Source organism: Serinus canaria, chromosome 9 (assembly GCF_022539315.1).
Source record: "Serinus canaria isolate serCan28SL12 chromosome 9, serCan2020, whole genome shotgun sequence".
NCBI lineage: Eukaryota > Metazoa > Chordata > Aves > Passeriformes > Fringillidae > Serinus > Serinus canaria.
The window spans coordinates 12,344,602-12,361,161 of NC_066323.1; the positions used below are offsets into that span (position 1 = coordinate 12,344,602).

Below are 16,560 nucleotides of genomic sequence, written 5' to 3' on the forward strand. Positions count from 1 at the left end.
TTGCAGCGGGCGGGGGGCGCTGCGCATGCGCGCCGGGCTCCCGCTGCGGCGTCTCGTCCGTGCGCCGCGCGCCCCCTGGCGGTGCTGCGTGAGGGGCCGGGGCCGCCATGGTGGCGTGGGCTCTGTGGGCGCTGCTGGCGGCGCTGCGGGCGGGCTGGTGCCTCCTGCCGCAGAGCGGGTACCTGCACCCCGACGAGTTCTTCCAGGCGCCCGAGGTCATGGCAGGTAAGGCGTGAGCCCGGAACGGGGTGACCCCGCGCGGGCTCGAGGGGACGCGAAGCGGCTCGGCCACGGGCACCGTGTCCCGCATCGCCGGCCAGGCGGGTGTTCCCGTGGGATCCCGCTCTGTCACACAGCGAGTCCCGCAAGCCGGGCAGGAGAGGATCCGCAGCGCTGGCCCGGTGGGTGGGTTCCTGCTCTGTGCTGTCCACAGCGAGTGGCGCCTCTAACCACATTACTGTGACAGACTTCTCGATGTTTTGTGAAAATGAATGGCACGCTCCTAAAAATGTCAAGGTTGACACCAGTTTCAAAAGTTTAGGAGCTGCTCTGTATTGTGATACCTCTTATACCAAGTAGTATCCCTAATGCTGAATTACTGAATAAAATATATTATCTATATGTATTTTTTATTATCTATATGTATTTTTCTCTTCCTTTGTAGGAGATATTTTAAATCTACAGGTCTATTATCCGTGGGAGTTCCTTTCCAACTCTCCTTGCAGAACAGTTGTTTTCCCATTAATGACATCAGGAGTTACGTACTGGGTAATCAAGTCTTTGCAGCAGTTGGACATATGTTCAAGTTGCATCAACAGCTACACTCTCCTTGTATCTCCTCGCCTGTTCTTTACAATCTTCTCTTTCATACTCGACTATAGCGTTTATCGATTGGCCCCTTTCTGGGGAGCAGATCCGTGGAAAGCACTGGTACTTCTTGCTGGATCCTATGTCACGCTGGTGTTTTATACAAGAACGTTTACCAACACACTTGAAGGACTTCTCTTTGCTCTTCTCATGGTACTGGTTTCTTCAAGGAAGTCCAGTGGCTGCTCAGCAGAGCCTAGAAGCAGCTCTCTCTTAGGTGTCATAACAACTGCTGGGTTTTTCAACAGGCCAACCTTTCTGGCATTTGCTCTAATGCCCCTGCTTTACTGGGCTGGTTTAATTGTTGACTCTCAAAAGAGCATTAAAACTCTCATAAATGACTTTTTGAAGTTTATCCTATGTGCATGTTTTACCGCTTTTGTTTTCATAACTGCTGACACCTTCTATTTTACCTCCGTGAGCTTAGACAACCTCTACACTAACAAGAGCAGCCTAATTGATGTAATCGTTCAATTACATGACAAAATGGTAGTAACCCCCTTCAATTTTCTCAGCTATAATCTTAATCCTCATAATCTTGCACTGCATGGAAGCCACCCACGAGTTACACATTTTACAGTCAATGGAGTGATGCTGTTTGGTATCTTACATATTCTGGCCATCGGTGCTGGCTTTAAAATGCTAAAGAAGTATGTCCATCAGTTAATGCTGGTCAGATGGTGTTGCCGTGGGCTGCCTGGGCTCTTGGTGCATTCTGAGGGCAGTCCAACGTTGCTGCTGTTTTATTTTGTTCCTTTGGCATTTCTCTCCCTGTTCAGTCACCAGGAGCCTCGGTTTCTCATCCCTCTCATCCTGCCATTGGTCCTGTTCAGCGCATCACCAAACAGAGCTGTGAAATGGAAGCTCCTCATTGTTCTGTTCAACCTTCTGGGGGCACTTCTATTTGGGTGCTTACACCAGGGAGGGCTCATTCCCTGTTTGTTTCACTTGGAGCAGCTCATCCATTCTCCAGAATCCTCAAGCCATCCACAGCACTACACTCTGCTCTTTGCACACACCTATATGCCTCCGAGGTCTCTGCTCAATATCAAGAAGACAGATGAGCATGTGGAAGTCATTGACATGGCTGGGGCTGGAGAAGAAACCCTCTGCCAGACAGTAGAGCAGCGAGCAAGCAATTTTACCTGCAGCAACTGTCACATCTTTATTATAATCCCTGGTACTATCAGAGCCACAATTACAAAGTGTGGTGTCTCATTCAAGAACGAGACTTTGATATTTCCTCACTTATCAATGGAAGACCCACCACAAATACGTGTCCTATCCAGTGGAAATTGGAGGAGTCAGTTAGGACTTTACATCCTTGAGCTAAACAGAGATCATCAGAGCCTTTATTTTAGTAGAACAAAGTTTTAGTCTTTTACTTCATTTGGGTGCTGACTGATGGTGGTGTGAGACCTTCCTCTTTCATACACCCCCCCCTTTCAGCATCAGAAATGGCACTGGGAGCTCTCCCACATCTCTTTATTCCCATTCCTCACACTCTTAGGGTAGCCAGTTCTGGATAAAACCTGCTTAAAATTTTACTTACTCAGCCCTGTGGTATTTAATATGATCTTTTGTACTTCCCCTGGAGAGAGAGGATGAAATCAGAGCCCACCAAAACTGTGATTGAAACGTAGCTGTTTCCATGTGAGATTTATTTTTGAAAACTCTAATAATCTGTCAGGGTTTGGGGACTGTGGGGTGTTTACTGATAATAGGCATTAATTCAGCTGCTGGAGAGAGGTTACAGGGTTAGATAAAAGCTGGTCTGACTCAGTAATCTTTTATTTTATGTTCTTAAAAATTCATTAGACCAGATTGCAGTCACCACTGCCTTGGGTGGGTCCGTCTTGAAGAATCTCCAGCACTGATCTGGCAGAATCTGATTTAGAACATGGAGGATGCTTCAGGCTAAGTGCTTGTGCTAAATCCTAAAATCCAAGCTTTGCCTGTTTAGCCTTCCTTGTCACAGTTCCATCCTCGTGAACGTGCTACCCACGTACCGCCCCGGGCAGCTCGGGAGGGCAGCCCCGTGATGACATTAAGCGTGCGCGGTGTTCCGCGGCTGCAGCTCGGGCACTCCTTCCCTAGCGCGCTCCAACCGCTCCTCTCGCAGCTGTCGCTGCTCTGTCACGACTGTCACCCCGGCAGAGCGCGCGGCAGGTCCTGCGGGAGGTGGATCGAGGAGCTGCGCAGACAGAAAGTGGTAACTGGGGGGGATTTGATCCTTCGTGCCGTTGCACCAGATGCATCTCTGAACGGTCTCAGCACATGTCAGAGATCCTCCGATTCTGCCGCCGTGGACGGAGGGCAGCCTCGAGGGAGGAGCCGCATCTCCTGCGCCTCCTCCCCGTGCACTGACTGATCCCCATTAAATCAGCTCAGTGGGAATGACAGCTCCTATCCTGGCTTTCCAGTGGAGAGCAGTCTCTTTTTAAACTGGACACCAACAACTGAGATTCAGCTGGCAATAGCGCATATTCTCAATAGCATAGCATGGTCTACAATATTTGGTTTTTGCCTACGTGAGCTTCTGGATCCAAAACATCCTGACTTGGCACATGAATTGTAGATCAAGCCCCTCTCTCTGAAACAAATCTGACACTTGAATTATTTTTGCTCGGAAAGGTGGTAATGTTTTTGGCAGTTCTTCACCCACACAACCTTACATAAGGTCTTAAGAGCCAGGCTTTCAACAGAGACAAGAATAATACAGGTTGATGCCAGGCTCTAAGGAGAATCTAGGAAAAATGAATGTATGAATGATTTTTCTGTTTTGGGAAACATAGCTCTCGCTCTCTTGTAAAGCATTTTGTTTTGTGTTGCCTGTATGTTCATCCCACATCCTTCACTCTGCACTGCTGGCTTGCCTGTAAATTAAAGGTGTGTGTTTGGGGGGAGGCAGGGGAGAGAAGGTCTTAATACTGGTGACTCACAAAGTAGTGTAAGTAGTTGTGAAAGCATTGTGACAGCAAATGTATTTTCCAAGTTTTCTTTTTGCTCTCTTACACTGGGATGACACAACAGTGTGCCACAGCTGTTACTCCATGTCCTGCTTCCCATTTTCAGCCTTTCCTAAACAACTTAAATATTTTAACATCATTTTCATAAAACTTACGAATTCTGGCAGTCTGAGTGGGGTACATCTTGAAACTCTTGGGGGATGTAATGGGGCACCATTCCCATGGGATGATGACTTCTCTACCACTGCACAGGTAACCTGGAGAGAGCCAGCAACAGAACCTGGACTACAAATACCAGCTCAGATTAACAATATACTGCTTTTATGTTGCCAGCCAGAACTCTGAATTTACACTGTAGATGCAGTTTCTCCATCCATGCTGGAGGTTTAACTTTACCAGCAATGCAGGAAACTGTATCTCAGACTAAGTACAAGGTTCTTCTCACCTGGGATGATAAAAGGAGTAGAAATGATCCTCCCCAGTTAACTGAACCTCTACTCAGCTGGATTAAACAGTGACACATGCTCTGAAGGAAGGTTAACTGCTGTAGTGTCATAGATGTCATCAGATACAGCGTCTTAAGCAAACCTGCCCTAGGCATTATATGTGATGGATGCAACATTTTCCATTATATAGCCGTATTTCCATTTATATTCAGGGTGCCTCTATTGGTCATTTTTCCCCTGTAAACCCTTCTTGCTACAACAGACTTGAAGTGTGCTTTTATGATGGCTACTGAATCTCTTCTACATTCCTGTAAGAGTCCGTTATCCTGTCCATCATCATCACTGAAAACCCTTTTTGTAACAAAACTGTATCAAATATAGAGTATTACTCCTGTATACAGAGACATTGTTACAGGTACTCCTGCGAGCATTGTGATTTTATTTCAAGTTTCTTATCAAGCGCTTAAAGTGACAATCTTCACAGCATTGTGGGTGATTAGAAAGTGAGTCTGCTTGTTCCTGAGAGCCTTGGGACGTGTAAATTGTCTTTGAAATAGAAATCCATGAAACCGATGAGGAGCAGCTTCCCGTGTTCATGCTTTCCCGAGGTCGCTCCAGGCCACGCGATGAGGAACGCATCGTCCAGTTGGCAGCCCGCCATCCACCTCCCGGGCACCGCCGGGGTCCGCAGTGGCTGCGGTGCCCCGCTGTCACCTGCTCCCAGGGCCCTTCACCTGCCGGTTCCAACGCGCTCCGTGCGCTCGGCGCAGGGAAGCGGCGGCGGTTCCCGTCTCCTCCCCGGCGCTGTCCGCAGCTGCCTCCCGCTCGAAGAGGCGATCACGGCGCTGATCCGGGGCGGCCGCCGCGGCCCGGCCCGGGCGGCCACGGCCACCCCCGCGCTCGGGCGCCGTCCTTGAGCTCGGCAAGGAAGGCGTCGCGCAGGCGAAGCAGGCGCGGGGCCAGGTCACGCTGGCCGCGGGTGAGGGCGCTGGCGGTGACCCGGGCAGCGGCGCGGATGGGCCTCGACTCCGAGAGCCGCTCCACGAGCCGCGGGCTGGAGAGTAGCAGCAGCAGCGCCCGCAGCAGCGCCATGGCCGCCGCTCTCGCGAGAGATGCCGCACGCCCCGCCCCGCCGCCCTCGCGAGAGTCGCGCACTGCCTCGCCATTGGCTGCGCGCCCGGCGACCGCAGGACGCGGTAAGGCGGCGAGGCGTGGTGAGGGCAGCGTGGTGTCGGGCCGTCCTGTGCTAGGCACGGCCGGGCCGGGCCGTGCGGGGTTGGGTTGGTCTCGTCTCGGCCGCCGCCGCCATGAGTTTCGGCGGCACCCTGAGCATCCTGCGCAGCGACTCCTACGCCGAACTCAGCCAGTACCGGGACCAACACTTCCGGGTGAGCCGCGGTCGGGGGCGGGTGCCGCGCGGTCCGGCCGGGCCGGACCCGGCCAAGCCGAGCCCCGAGGTAACGCTGTGTCCTTGCGGCCCAGGGGACGCGGTACGACCAGGAGCGGCTGCTGAGGAAGAGCTGCACGCTCTATGTGGGAAACCTCTCCTTCTACACCACGGAGGAGCAGATCCACGAGCTCTTCGGCAAAAGCGGCGACATTAAAAAGGTCATCATGGGGCTGGACAAAGTGAAGAAAACCGCCTGCGGCTTCTGCTTCGTGGAGTATCCTTGTGCAGCGCGGCAGGAGCTGTCAGGGTGTGGGTGAACTGCTCTGCACTTCAGGCTCTGAGTTAAGGGGGAGTTTTCCGAGGATAAAATTAATCATTTGCTAAAGCGGTTGTGGGGGACCCTGGCGAGAGAGAGCAATGCTGGTGTCACGGTTAGACGTGATGGTCTTACAGGTCTTTTCCAACCATGATTCTGTATTCGAGCATACACTGCATGTCGAGTGGGGTTAGCAGATTGCTTTCATTTGATACTTTAACTCAGACATCTGTTGGGTACTTGACCTCTGTAATAAATTCATATTCTCCGGGCCGAGGTAAAAAGGTCTTTCTTTTCATACAAACACACGCGTAAAGTTTCTGTTGGCATCTTTCATCCCTGTCGTGTGACTTCATTATGTGCACGTTTCTGAGGATCATTCTCTTACTGCTTCCAGTGAACTCACCACACTGGTGAAAGTTTCTAGCATGAACAGAGCATGCCTGGGGCTTCCCACTCTTTAGTAATAGAGCTTTGTTCTGTTAAATGTTGGCATGATTGACAAACTTTTTAATGCTTGAATTGTTGCATGTTTCACCCTTTCACTAGCAGTTTTTTTAGATGGTGTAGCTTCATAAAAAGGGGTTCAAAAAAAGACTTGGTTTTGTAGCAATTTCACATTGTTCTTTTTTCCATGTGGTGAAAATAGAAGTCTGTTTCTTTCGTTAACGTATTCCAAAGGTATTATGCCAGAGGAGATGCTGAAAATGCAATGCGCTACATCAACGGGACCAGACTGGATGACAGAATCATAAGGACAGATTGGGATGCAGGGTTTAAGGAGGGTAGGCAGTATGGCCGTGGACGATCAGGGGGGCAGGTAGGTTGTTGTACAGCCCGGGGTTTTAAGGGAATGGTGACTTTGCCAGACTTCTTGATTTTGAATGAACACAGAAAAATTTCAGAAATAGCGGCTTAGGAGTCATCATTTAAGATAACACTGGAAGACATCTGATCAATGGCAGTATAATCCACTAGGAATAAATAACTCCTTCCTAAATTTCACTAGAAGTACTTGCAGAAACAACTCTTGGCTGCCTGGCGAGATAATGCTTTTAAGTAAGCCCAGAAAATGTAAGGGGGTGTTAGGAACACACAGGACAGCAGTTGGCTTACCCCAGGTGGAGCCGGTGGCAGTGGCTTGTACTGCCAAAGCCCCAGGCTGGCCATCCTTGCTTGGGATGTGGTGATTAGAGAGTCCCCAGACACGATAAAAGAGGAAGTTGCTTTATGCTGTTCTGGCCTTTTGTATGATGCACTTCACCTTCTGTTTGGTCAGACAGCTCCATGTAGCCACTTAGATGTTGTGATTTCAGTGTGACTGTATTCTAATGGTCTAACAGTTTTCGAAAAATTGTTTTTCCTTGTCTTTTCTGGACTTCCCTTTCTCCCTCTTTCATTAGGTCCGAGATGAGTATCGGCAAGATTATGATGCTGGAAGAGGTGGCTATGGCAAAACTGTTCAGTGCCAGTGACTCCTCAGCCTCACAAGAGAACCAAATCTGCATAGTAAATGTCCCCAGGCACAAAGTAGGTCTTTTACACACAGTTCACTGAAACTCCTGTCCAAGTTCCTGTGAGCACATCCTCTGTTCAATACCTCTTTGTTTTAATACCAGGATCCAAAGCATTGCAGAGGACCTGGGGGGAAGGCTTTAAGCATTAGAATGCTGAGGCTTTGGTCTCAAAATGCTGCTATAACTTACTGAAAGGAACAAAGATATAATGTTATGGTGCTTTTTTTGTTCTCTGGCAAAACTTGATTATTCTACTGGGTTTTGTTTACATTGGGATCACAGGGTGGAGGACAGTGAAAAGGATGATTGGTGGGGGTTTCACAAAGGAAAGCAGAAGGCAAAAAGCCTGAAAAGGAAGTGGAATTTGTAAGGAAATATTTCAATTTCTAGAGAAGACTTTTAATTTGCAGATTTTCTGGCATTACTGGATTAGCATCCTTTTCCATTTATGCTGTTCCTAGAAGGTTTACATGAACAGCCATAATAAAACAGATTAGATTGAGTTCAGGAGTCATGAAGTGAGAAGCAGAGAGCAGGAAACAGACCTCTGCTGTCTTCTGCAAAGTACAGTTGTGATTGCATGACAGAGAAGAGCAAATACAAGAATTACAGTACTGTTATTTCACAGTTTGAGTATTAATATTTTGCCCCATCTGGTAGATCTCTACAGCCTTCATATTTGAGGGCTTAATATTTGAGCCCTTACAGGGCTGTGCCTGTAAGGGTTGCATGAAGCCAAGTTACCCCCTAAATAGGATGTTTGAGGAATTGGGTTTATGAGAAAGTTTCTTCCCAAAACAGGTTTTCTATTTTAGAAACTTGATTTCAGACAACTTAAAAATAGAAATAAAAGAGTTTTGCGAGGAGTTTTGCTGTCTACCGAGCATGTGATAAGAATGGTAAAAGGATTTCAGAATTGTGTAGCTTGTTGTATTTTGGTTTTTCTCTTTCCCTGCTGGATCCTATTCATACTGCTTGTTGATGTGTTGGAATTTTGATGGACTTCTGAGTTCCATGTAAATGGCAATTACTGAAGTTTTGTGCAAACACCTTGTTGTCCATGACTCCTCATAAACTGTCAAAGGTGTACAAAAGTTGAGCTTAACTTCCTGAAGGTATTGTAGGAAATTTTGATGTTTCTTGTTTACAGTTAATCACAACTGTTAGTGTAAATTTGAAGACAAGTGAGATTGAACAACTCCTTACTTAGGAAGTGTGAGTTTGAGGGTTTTTGGCATGTCAAGTAAAACTAGACTTTTGGGATTACTTGGTGCTGGTCTGCAAATAAGCTTTGAACAAAATTACCTTTTCCAATATAATACATTTGACTATGAGTTTATAGCCTGTCATCTACTCTAGAACACTGCTGAAGTTTATTTTTCATTGTATCAAGTTTGTATAAAAAATATGTTACCAAAAATTGTAAAGTCACTTTCTTTTAAATAAAGCTGCAACATTAAAATGGTTTGTTACTTTTTTTTTTAAAACAGAATCAGTGAACTAAAGAAGCTTTATTTAGACTCTTGGTCACATCCTTTGTTTTAGTCTCTTAAAAGATAGAAATAATGAATATTCTTTCCCTTTGGCTGGATTTTCAGGCGTGTTCTGTTCTTAGCTGGATTCTGAAAGGTGTTTGGTTAATGCTTTTCATTCTGGTTGGAATTTCTTTGGATTACAGGACAGAAATTGTTTCTTGATAGTGAAGTAAATGTGAAAGTCTTTGCTGTGTATGAAGTAATTTTCAAGGTGATCTTCCTTATAAAAATGAGGGCTCAAATTGTTTTTTATTGTAACTACTGCCAGTACTTCTCAAAAAGTCATTCTCAAATGAGATGGAGGTAGTAATAAGATTGTCTGTCACAATGATCACTGTTCTTTGCTCTATATGTGCAGTGGGTCTGGAAAGAATATATTTTAAAGTAAGATTTTCTGTTTTGAGAGATACCAATCACAATGGGATTTAAAACCACGTGGTATGTCCTGTGAACTCTTAGAATCTCAAAAGGTCAGTATAGAGGAAATTGAACATGGTTTGATTGTTACCTTCCCTAACTGAAATTTCATCTGGGTCTGCTGAACCTAGTGCTTAATGAAAGGAACTGAATCAAGTCTTTGAAAGTTCTCTGGGGACTTCTTCAGCTTTCTGGCATGCTGGTGCATTGTGATTGGGTTGTCTTGGAAGGACAGAATCTCCCATGCTTCTTGGATAAGCCACTTCATTACAATTACAAACGCTTTCATGGAAGTTCGAGCTCTGTGTTAGCATTTCTAAGCACTTGTTCATCATAATTAGCTACTTTTATGGAATTGTATCCCTAAAAAACCCAGCAGCTAAAAATATGAGTGGAAACTTAGATATGCCTTGATGGAAGGGAGGCTGTTAGAAATTAAAGCAGTGACAGCTTCAGTCTTTCCTCAGACTGGTGCAGGCTCCTGAGGTGATTCACATACCTCTCTTAGGCAGCAATGGCTGCAAATAAGATTTGTATTCATAACATTTGAGTCTGGGAATTACTGGGTAAAATCAGTGGAGTGTAAAAGCATTAGAGACATTTGTTTTCAATGGCTGACACAAGAATCCCATTAGCAGGGTCTAGGGCAGGCTCATCCCAAGGTGGTCTCTGTGTTAGGCTACTTCACTGCCCTGTGCAGCTGACAAGTTCCTGCTCAAGTTGGTGCAGGCACAACAACTGATGGCATTAACAGTCCTTTCTACACAGAGAACTAAAAAAAAAATACTGAAACTATTTAAACTAATATCCAGCACTTCATAATCCACATCTTGTCAGATTAGGCGTCTTGTGAAGGAAAAAATTGATGAAAATGACTAAAATTGACATGGTTTGTACATGGTTTCATCTCTAGGGGAAAGACAATCCTAGTTAAAGGAATGCAGTCCAGAGAGACTGATCTGCTCATAAACTCTTGTCTTTTTGAGTTTCTAAAGCACAGGTTGTACCTCATGCCAGAGCATATAAATGAAGACGGATTAGGGTGTGCATTTTTCTTTGCACTCTCAGGTTTCTCCTAGCTGAGTGTATTTGGTACTTTCAGGTAAGCCTAGGGCCTTGCCACTGTACCTGGTGTACCAAAAAATTGGTGGAGAAGGGGGAGAGAAGTGTCCTGGGCTTCAAAACATACATTGTGGTTTTGAATCCATGAAATAATAGTATTTGTATTTAAGCCTGTGTAACAGCATAAAGATACAAAGTATATTTCACCCCTGGAGGTAGAGGACGCTTACATGAGAAGAGAGTTTGCTGATCTTGAGACACTCCTTTCTGAAAGTAGGAGAGATCAATTCTTGTGTTGGGGTTCCACAATTTATGAGGATAACCTTCCTGCTACTCTGCTTCTGAACCTGCTTTCTGAGACAAAGATGTGCTTTACTTCACTGAGGTAATATTATTCTCCAAGGTTATTTTAGTTTCCACCTGAAAGCCATAGTTCACACTTGTATTATTATTGTTGTACATCTTTAGCTCACATACACTTCAAATTGCATTAGATTGTTTCAGAAAATTAGATTGTTTCAGTTTTTCTGACTTTATTGCTTTAAAATAATGCTTCTATTATTTTATGCTTTGTGTCTTTATTTTTATGGGCAATGTTCCTGTTTTGAAAATTGTTGCTATTCTTCAGATTAATTGATTGTTAGCTGGTGCTTTTTGGTTTGTGTTTGATTTTCTGTAATATAATTGTTTCACATCTTAAGTTATTTTTGAAGACAAAAGCCCTGTCAGCTGGTGCTGCTGCCACAAGGTGTCGTGAGAAGCCATGTCTGGCTCCAGATGAGCAGGGGCTGCGGGGATTCTGCCAGCTGAGGAGCTGTTGGGGAAGGAATGATGTGTTCTGAAAATGTCTCATTTCACTGTGCAACTAAGGCAGTGTCTGTGTTTCTTGAAGAAACTCTTGCATCTTAGAATTCTGCTTGAAACAAAAGTGTTTGGTGACTGATTAAATGGTGTTCTACAAGCCTTGAACCAGTAGAGTTAGGAGTGCCTTAAGGTTGCTGATGTGTAGGATGCCTCACAACACCAACACCATAGAACTGAGAGATTGTGCAGACTGGTAAAGGAGTGGCTTGTGGTTTGGGTTTTGTAGGGTTTTTTCCCCTCTCTGAATTTACTCCTGTAAGAGGAGGAGTATGTTTCCATGAACTGGAAAGAGCTTCTTCCCATTAAATCTGCACTTTTTCTGCTGCTTTAAATCTCCAGCTGAATTTGCTCTTTGGAATCTACATATTAATGTGAAAAAGCCTTCAAGCAGCAATTTTACAAAGTCCATTCTGCACAGATGCCAGGAGCAGGTGTGTGCTGGTGTATGAGTGGGAGATTAAGCAGAGATTTTTTAAAGTTACTCAGATCTCTGACACTCACTCTGTGAGTCATGGGGGGTGTTTTGTTCAATTGTTTTATAGGGTGCAGTCTTGTCAGGAACTTAGTTTTATCTCCCATGGAGTTCAGTGAGATCTGTGTGCATAGTACTAAAGCACTGCATGTGTTTTAATGAACTTTATCTACTTATTTCTCCATAAACTAAACATGTAACATGGTGGCATGCCAGGAGAATTCTTGAAGTGCCTTTGGAAGCAGCACTGACTCCTGAGTTACATCTCAAAGTGAGTTAGGGAGGCTGGGCAAAACAGTGTCACAAAAAGTACTGAGAGCATTTTGAAAGGAATTCCAAAAGTTCCTCAGGATAATTGTCCATAATCATGTGCAGGACAGAATTTTTCTCAGAATCCAAGGCCATGATGGCCAGCAGATACTACTTGGTTTACAGAGTTTTACAGGAAAGACCTTGTTTCAGAAGAGTGCAGAAACCTGGAAGGATATGAAGTGAGGGAAGATTGTAGCTAATTTGTCAGTAATTCAGGTTCTAGACACATAATGGTCATTAAAGCAAAATCAAATATTAAAAGAGGCCCAGAAGCCTGGATAAATATGTGGTATCCATCAACAGTGTTGATTCTGTGTTTAATCATAAATTTCCCCCTAAAGACGTTTAATTGAACTTTAACAGGCATGAGAGTGACTCATTCCCTGTTAGAAAACAAATCACTTTGATGTCTGTGGAGGAGTGGTGCTGTTCCTCTGCTCTGTGAATTGTCCTCCTGCCCGGGCCAAGTGCTGGGCAGGCTGGAGCTCTCCCTAAACAGTGGCACAACTCCTTCCTTGGTGACACTGTGGAATTGAGAATGAGAGAATGAGCCAGGGCTTCAGACAAATCTGAGGGTAATTAGTGATTCCCAGATGAAGAGTTGTCCTGAGAGAGGAAAAAACATTTGCAAGGCTGAGTGCTGCCTGTCCTAAAGCTTTCAGGTGCTCAGGGCTGTGATGGGCCCTGACAGTGGAGTTGGCTGAGCAGCCCTGGAGAGAGCTGCTGGTTTGCACTGGAGGTTTACAGATTATCCACATGAAGTTTAGTCTGGATTAAACTTAATGTGACAGTACTGGAGTCTGTCTTCTAGGTTTTTAATATTTTACATTTTAATAGATTTTAAGTGGATATGTTAGTGCACATAAAATGCAGAATTGCCTCTCAAGAATTGCTTTTTCGGTATTAGCCAGGAGTTTATACTGGGCTATGTAATTAACAAGGAAGTTCTCCTCTCTTAACTGCATATCATTACAGTCCTAGGAAATGAGCTTTGTGATTTCCAAATACACAATACCAGAACAAAGTCAAGTGTAAGTATAGAGTAATAGGGCCTTTTAAAAAGCAAGTTTTAATTTTTTTTTAATTCTAAGGTGTAATTGATTTTCCAGTGTAGAAATCATATAATAAAAATGCATTTTGTGTTAAAATTTTAAAATAATTCATTTTTTAAAACTTTTTTTTATTGCTGAATATGTTGTTGCCGGAGCTTCCATCAGTGACAGTACAACTTAAGTAGAGATGTGAGAGACTGAAACTGCAAAGGAATAGTGGTGACAAAAGCTAGAGGTAAAGCATCAATTTCTATTCATCCTTCCTTTTAAATGGAGGAAAGATGTTCTGCATTTGTAAGGATTACATTGTTGCTTTTCAGAAATGATTCAAAGATGGGTATTGAAAGAGGGAAAGTATAAAATGTCATTATGTTATTAGGAATTCTAGTTCCATTCAAATAGGAAATGTTCTATTTATGATCCTTAAAGAAAGCCCTCAGGTCATGAACAGTATTCCCATTTGTTGAGAAAAATGTCAGGATAGTTTCTTCAAAGTCTGTACAAAATGAATGTTCCTTTTGAACCTTTTATTAATTCAGTTTCACCCTCTGTGAAATTCCAGTGTTTTTTAGACTATTCACAGCTTAGTTTTTGAGTGAAATAACTGTTTTCAGTGGGCTTGAACTTGTTGAATATAGCACAAGGAGGACCTACTTTTTCTTTGATTTTTTTTTTTTTTTTTTTAGGGTGTGTGAAAAGACCCTTTGAATTAAGAGAATTAATTGAGACCTTCTTGGCATTACTGTGTATAGGCCAGGGAAGAGAATGGGAGACAGAATTTTTGCTGTCTTCTGTGGGGACAGTTTTTTAAGAGAAAAGGATCTTGGTTTCTAGATGTGAGCGACATTAGAATATTTTTGCTAAGTGTGCTGAGCACTTGAACTTGTGAAGCTTCACATATGTGAGGTTATTTTCTTTATAAACAAAACACATCCTATGAACAGGGACATAAACCTAGAAGGGAAAAGCTTTTTGCATCTACTGTTGTATTTGCAGTTCCATAATCTGAGTATGTTGCACCCTTGCAATGGTGAAAAAGGCCCCATATTGAGTGCTGATGCAACATACATGTCAGCAATGACATCACTGCTGTGCTGCATAACAACACATCTGTTTTGAGTTCTGTTTGCCATTTATAGCATTCACTAGCATCTCTTGATTTTTGTGGAAGGATGATTAGGTTCTGGGCTAACTCTGGAAGAAACAGAGATGCTCTGAGCTGTGTCCCTTCTGGGCATGAACTGGTGGGTCACTGTGATATGGAGCTATACTCAGTGGCTTCACTCTCTCAACACAGGGATCTGTGGGAATGACAGCTCTTATCCCTGAACTGTTATCCTTTTCTTTTTTTTCCCCATTATGCCCTAACATATCAAATGTATTAAAAAGAAATCTGAATATTTTATTTTTCCCCATAAAGCCAGGAAATAGCAGGTTGATTTTTTTATTAAAGCAGTGTGATTCATATTTTCCTTGAAGAATTCCAGTTAAGCATCTTAGGTATTCTGCTAAATGCTGAAAGAAAAGATTTTAGTGCTTGCCAACTGTTGCATTCCCTATTTCCCTGTTTCTTGGCTAAGTTGTATATATTCACTTACTGATAGCAAATTTTCTGTTCTCTGTGGTTGCAAAGTTTACCACAAGTAGTGGCATCCTTCCTGTAAAGGACAGGGACCCAGTCTCATTATCAAAAGCACTGGGCTGTTTCCTCTCCTCCTGTAGTAAATGCTGTATGCAGCTGTAATGCAGCTGTTCTGAGTGCAGCAGGGAACACAGAGACAACCTGCTTCAATGCACAGCCCACATCTGTCCTTGGAAGAATTCAAAGTGACAGGAAGCATGCTGAGGCCATATGTCAGCAAAGCAGAGTTCAGAGCAGGCTGCACTGTAAGCACAGGTTTAATTTCTATCACAGTTTTTGTGGCAGTTGTGTTTGGATCATTAAGAGCAAAAGTTGCCTTCTCTGAATTACCATTATGTGTCAGCAGTTGCTTGACAACTTTGAGCCAACTTGGAAATACCTTCCCCAGAAGCTCATGTTTAACTCTCACACAACTGTTGGGACTTAACTGCATTTCATTCATTTTTGTGTGCGAGCTACCTTTTTATGTGTTAAAGAATCAAATGTTGCCTTTGTTAAGGGCCTTTGCAGCTGTGATCTCTACTGAAGGGACATTTCCTCTGTGAGTGGTCTGGTATCTCCAATATCGCTCCTGGGAGACCTGGCAGAGGGACAGTTCATTGTCTTTAAAGCACTTCATCAGGTCTTAATCCCTTTTGAGTTAGGGAACACTGAAATGAATTGGCTGTTTGAATGCATTTGACTAAACAATAGCTTAATATGAGAAATGGCAATTTTTTGATGTGATTCTTAATCAAGAAAACAGAATGTTCCCTTTCTATTAATCTGATTAAAGGAGCAGTATAAATCAAACAGGAAAAGCTGAAATTATTCATCTCAGTCCTTGGTTGACCTGTATCAGGCAGACATTAACAGGATAGCACAAAGCAGGTTGCCCAGGGCCTTGTCCAGCCAGGCTTTGAACAGCTTCTCCAAGGAGGGAGACTCCATAACATTTCTGGGCAACACGATCTGATTTTTTGGCATGTGTGATAAGAAGGCATTTTCTTGTGAACACATGGAGTTTCATGTGCTTTAATTTGAGAATTGGTTGCCAATCAGTTTTGCATGTGAAATTTCCATGTTTTTTGAAAGTGCTGCTAGAGTTTGAAGCAATGTGACTTCTTGATGAACTTTTGCATTCTCTCCATGTTTACTTTCAGTGTCTCTGCACTAGAAGCTTACCTGCTAGCACAATGTCCTTTCCTGCTTAAAATTCTCCCATATATTCTTTGTCTTATGTTCCAAGCTGCATGGATGATAATACCACATTTGATTGCTCTTCTCTGCATCTGTGTAATTTGATCAGCAGTGCTAGTAAGTGCCTTCTGGTGAGAATTTAATTGATAAAGCCAGATTTGTCTGTTGAAAATGAGGAAAACATAAGGTGACCTAATGGGAAGCTAAGGCCAGAATATGAACTTCTGGGGAGAAGGCACAGAAAAGCTCCAGATCACTGCCTTGCTGTGACTTGATTTGCGAATGTCAGAGCCACTAAATGTGTGCTATATTCTGCCTCAGAGTTACACATTTAAGTTAACTGGGGTAACTCTAGTGTTGTTGGAACTGCTGGGTGCTGTGACCTGGCCCTCAACTGTGTTTGTAGCTGTGTGTTTTCTGCCTGCAATCTTACACAGTGCCTGCCTAATACTGGATCACAGAATCATAGAATCATTAAGGTTGAAAAAGATCTCCAAGTTCATCAAGCTGATGGAACTTG

General features: G+C 43.8%; 3 protein-coding genes across 4 annotated transcripts; 2 read left to right on the forward strand and 1 right to left on the reverse strand.

The window, feature by feature from the left end:
• The first annotated feature begins 80 nt into the window (after window positions 1–80).
• Window positions 81–4,564, forward strand: PIGZ (phosphatidylinositol glycan anchor biosynthesis class Z). Of its 2 annotated transcripts, XR_007778285.1 has the most exons (3): window positions 81–225; window positions 665–2,991; window positions 3,027–4,564. XR_007778285.1 is itself a non-coding variant. In XM_009089461.4 (2 exons), exons 1-2 carry the CDS (start codon window positions 108–110, stop codon window positions 2,242–2,244), a joined length of 1,698 nt encoding a protein of 565 aa, XP_009087709.3. In that variant the 5' UTR covers window positions 81–107; the 3' UTR covers window positions 2,245–4,564. The 2 variants fall into 2 exon arrangements, 1 of the variants encoding a protein (XP_009087709.3); XM_009089461.4 differs by having other exon boundaries at window positions 665–4,564.
• A 137-nt stretch (window positions 4,565–4,701) lies between these two features.
• Window positions 4,702–5,393, reverse strand: NCBP2AS2 (NCBP2 antisense 2 (head to head)). Its single transcript, XM_050978170.1, has one exon. The coding sequence runs from the start codon at window positions 5,372–5,374 to the stop codon at window positions 5,120–5,122; it is 255 nt and encodes an 84-aa protein (XP_050834127.1). The 5' UTR covers window positions 5,375–5,393; the 3' UTR covers window positions 4,702–5,119.
• Window positions 5,394–5,460: 67 nt separating this feature from the next.
• On the forward strand, window positions 5,461–8,967 carry NCBP2 (nuclear cap binding protein subunit 2). The gene is made up of 4 exons (XM_009089171.4): window positions 5,461–5,670; window positions 5,765–5,946; window positions 6,670–6,808; window positions 7,392–8,967. Exons 1-4 carry the CDS (start codon window positions 5,590–5,592, stop codon window positions 7,461–7,463), a joined length of 474 nt encoding a protein of 157 aa, XP_009087419.1. The 5' UTR covers window positions 5,461–5,589; the 3' UTR covers window positions 7,464–8,967.
• Window positions 8,968–16,560: the final 7,593 nt, after the last annotated feature.

What these genes read in the sequence shown, in the direction of transcription:
- PIGZ (XM_009089461.4), top strand. Translation starts at nt 108, where the DNA reads ATGGTGGCGTGGGCTCTGTGGGCGCTGCTGGCGGCGCTGCGGGCGGGC. An exon ending in GGCGCCCGAGGTCATGGCAG is followed by an intron (nt 226 to 664) that starts GTAAGGCGTGAG and finishes CTTCCTTTGTAG; the next exon opens with GAGATATTTTAAATCTACAG.
- NCBP2AS2 (XM_050978170.1), bottom strand. Translation starts at nt 5,374, where the DNA reads ATGGCGCTGCTGCGGGCGCTGCTGCTGCTACTCTCCAGCCCGCGGCTC.
- NCBP2 (XM_009089171.4), top strand. Translation starts at nt 5,590, where the DNA reads ATGAGTTTCGGCGGCACCCTGAGCATCCTGCGCAGCGACTCCTACGCC. An exon ending in TGCGGCTTCTGCTTCGTGGA is followed by an intron (nt 5,947 to 6,669) that starts GTATCCTTGTGC and finishes CGTATTCCAAAG; the next exon opens with GTATTATGCCAGAGGAGATG. An exon ending in GTGGACGATCAGGGGGGCAG is followed by an intron (nt 6,809 to 7,391) that starts GTAGGTTGTTGT and finishes CTCTTTCATTAG; the next exon opens with GTCCGAGATGAGTATCGGCA.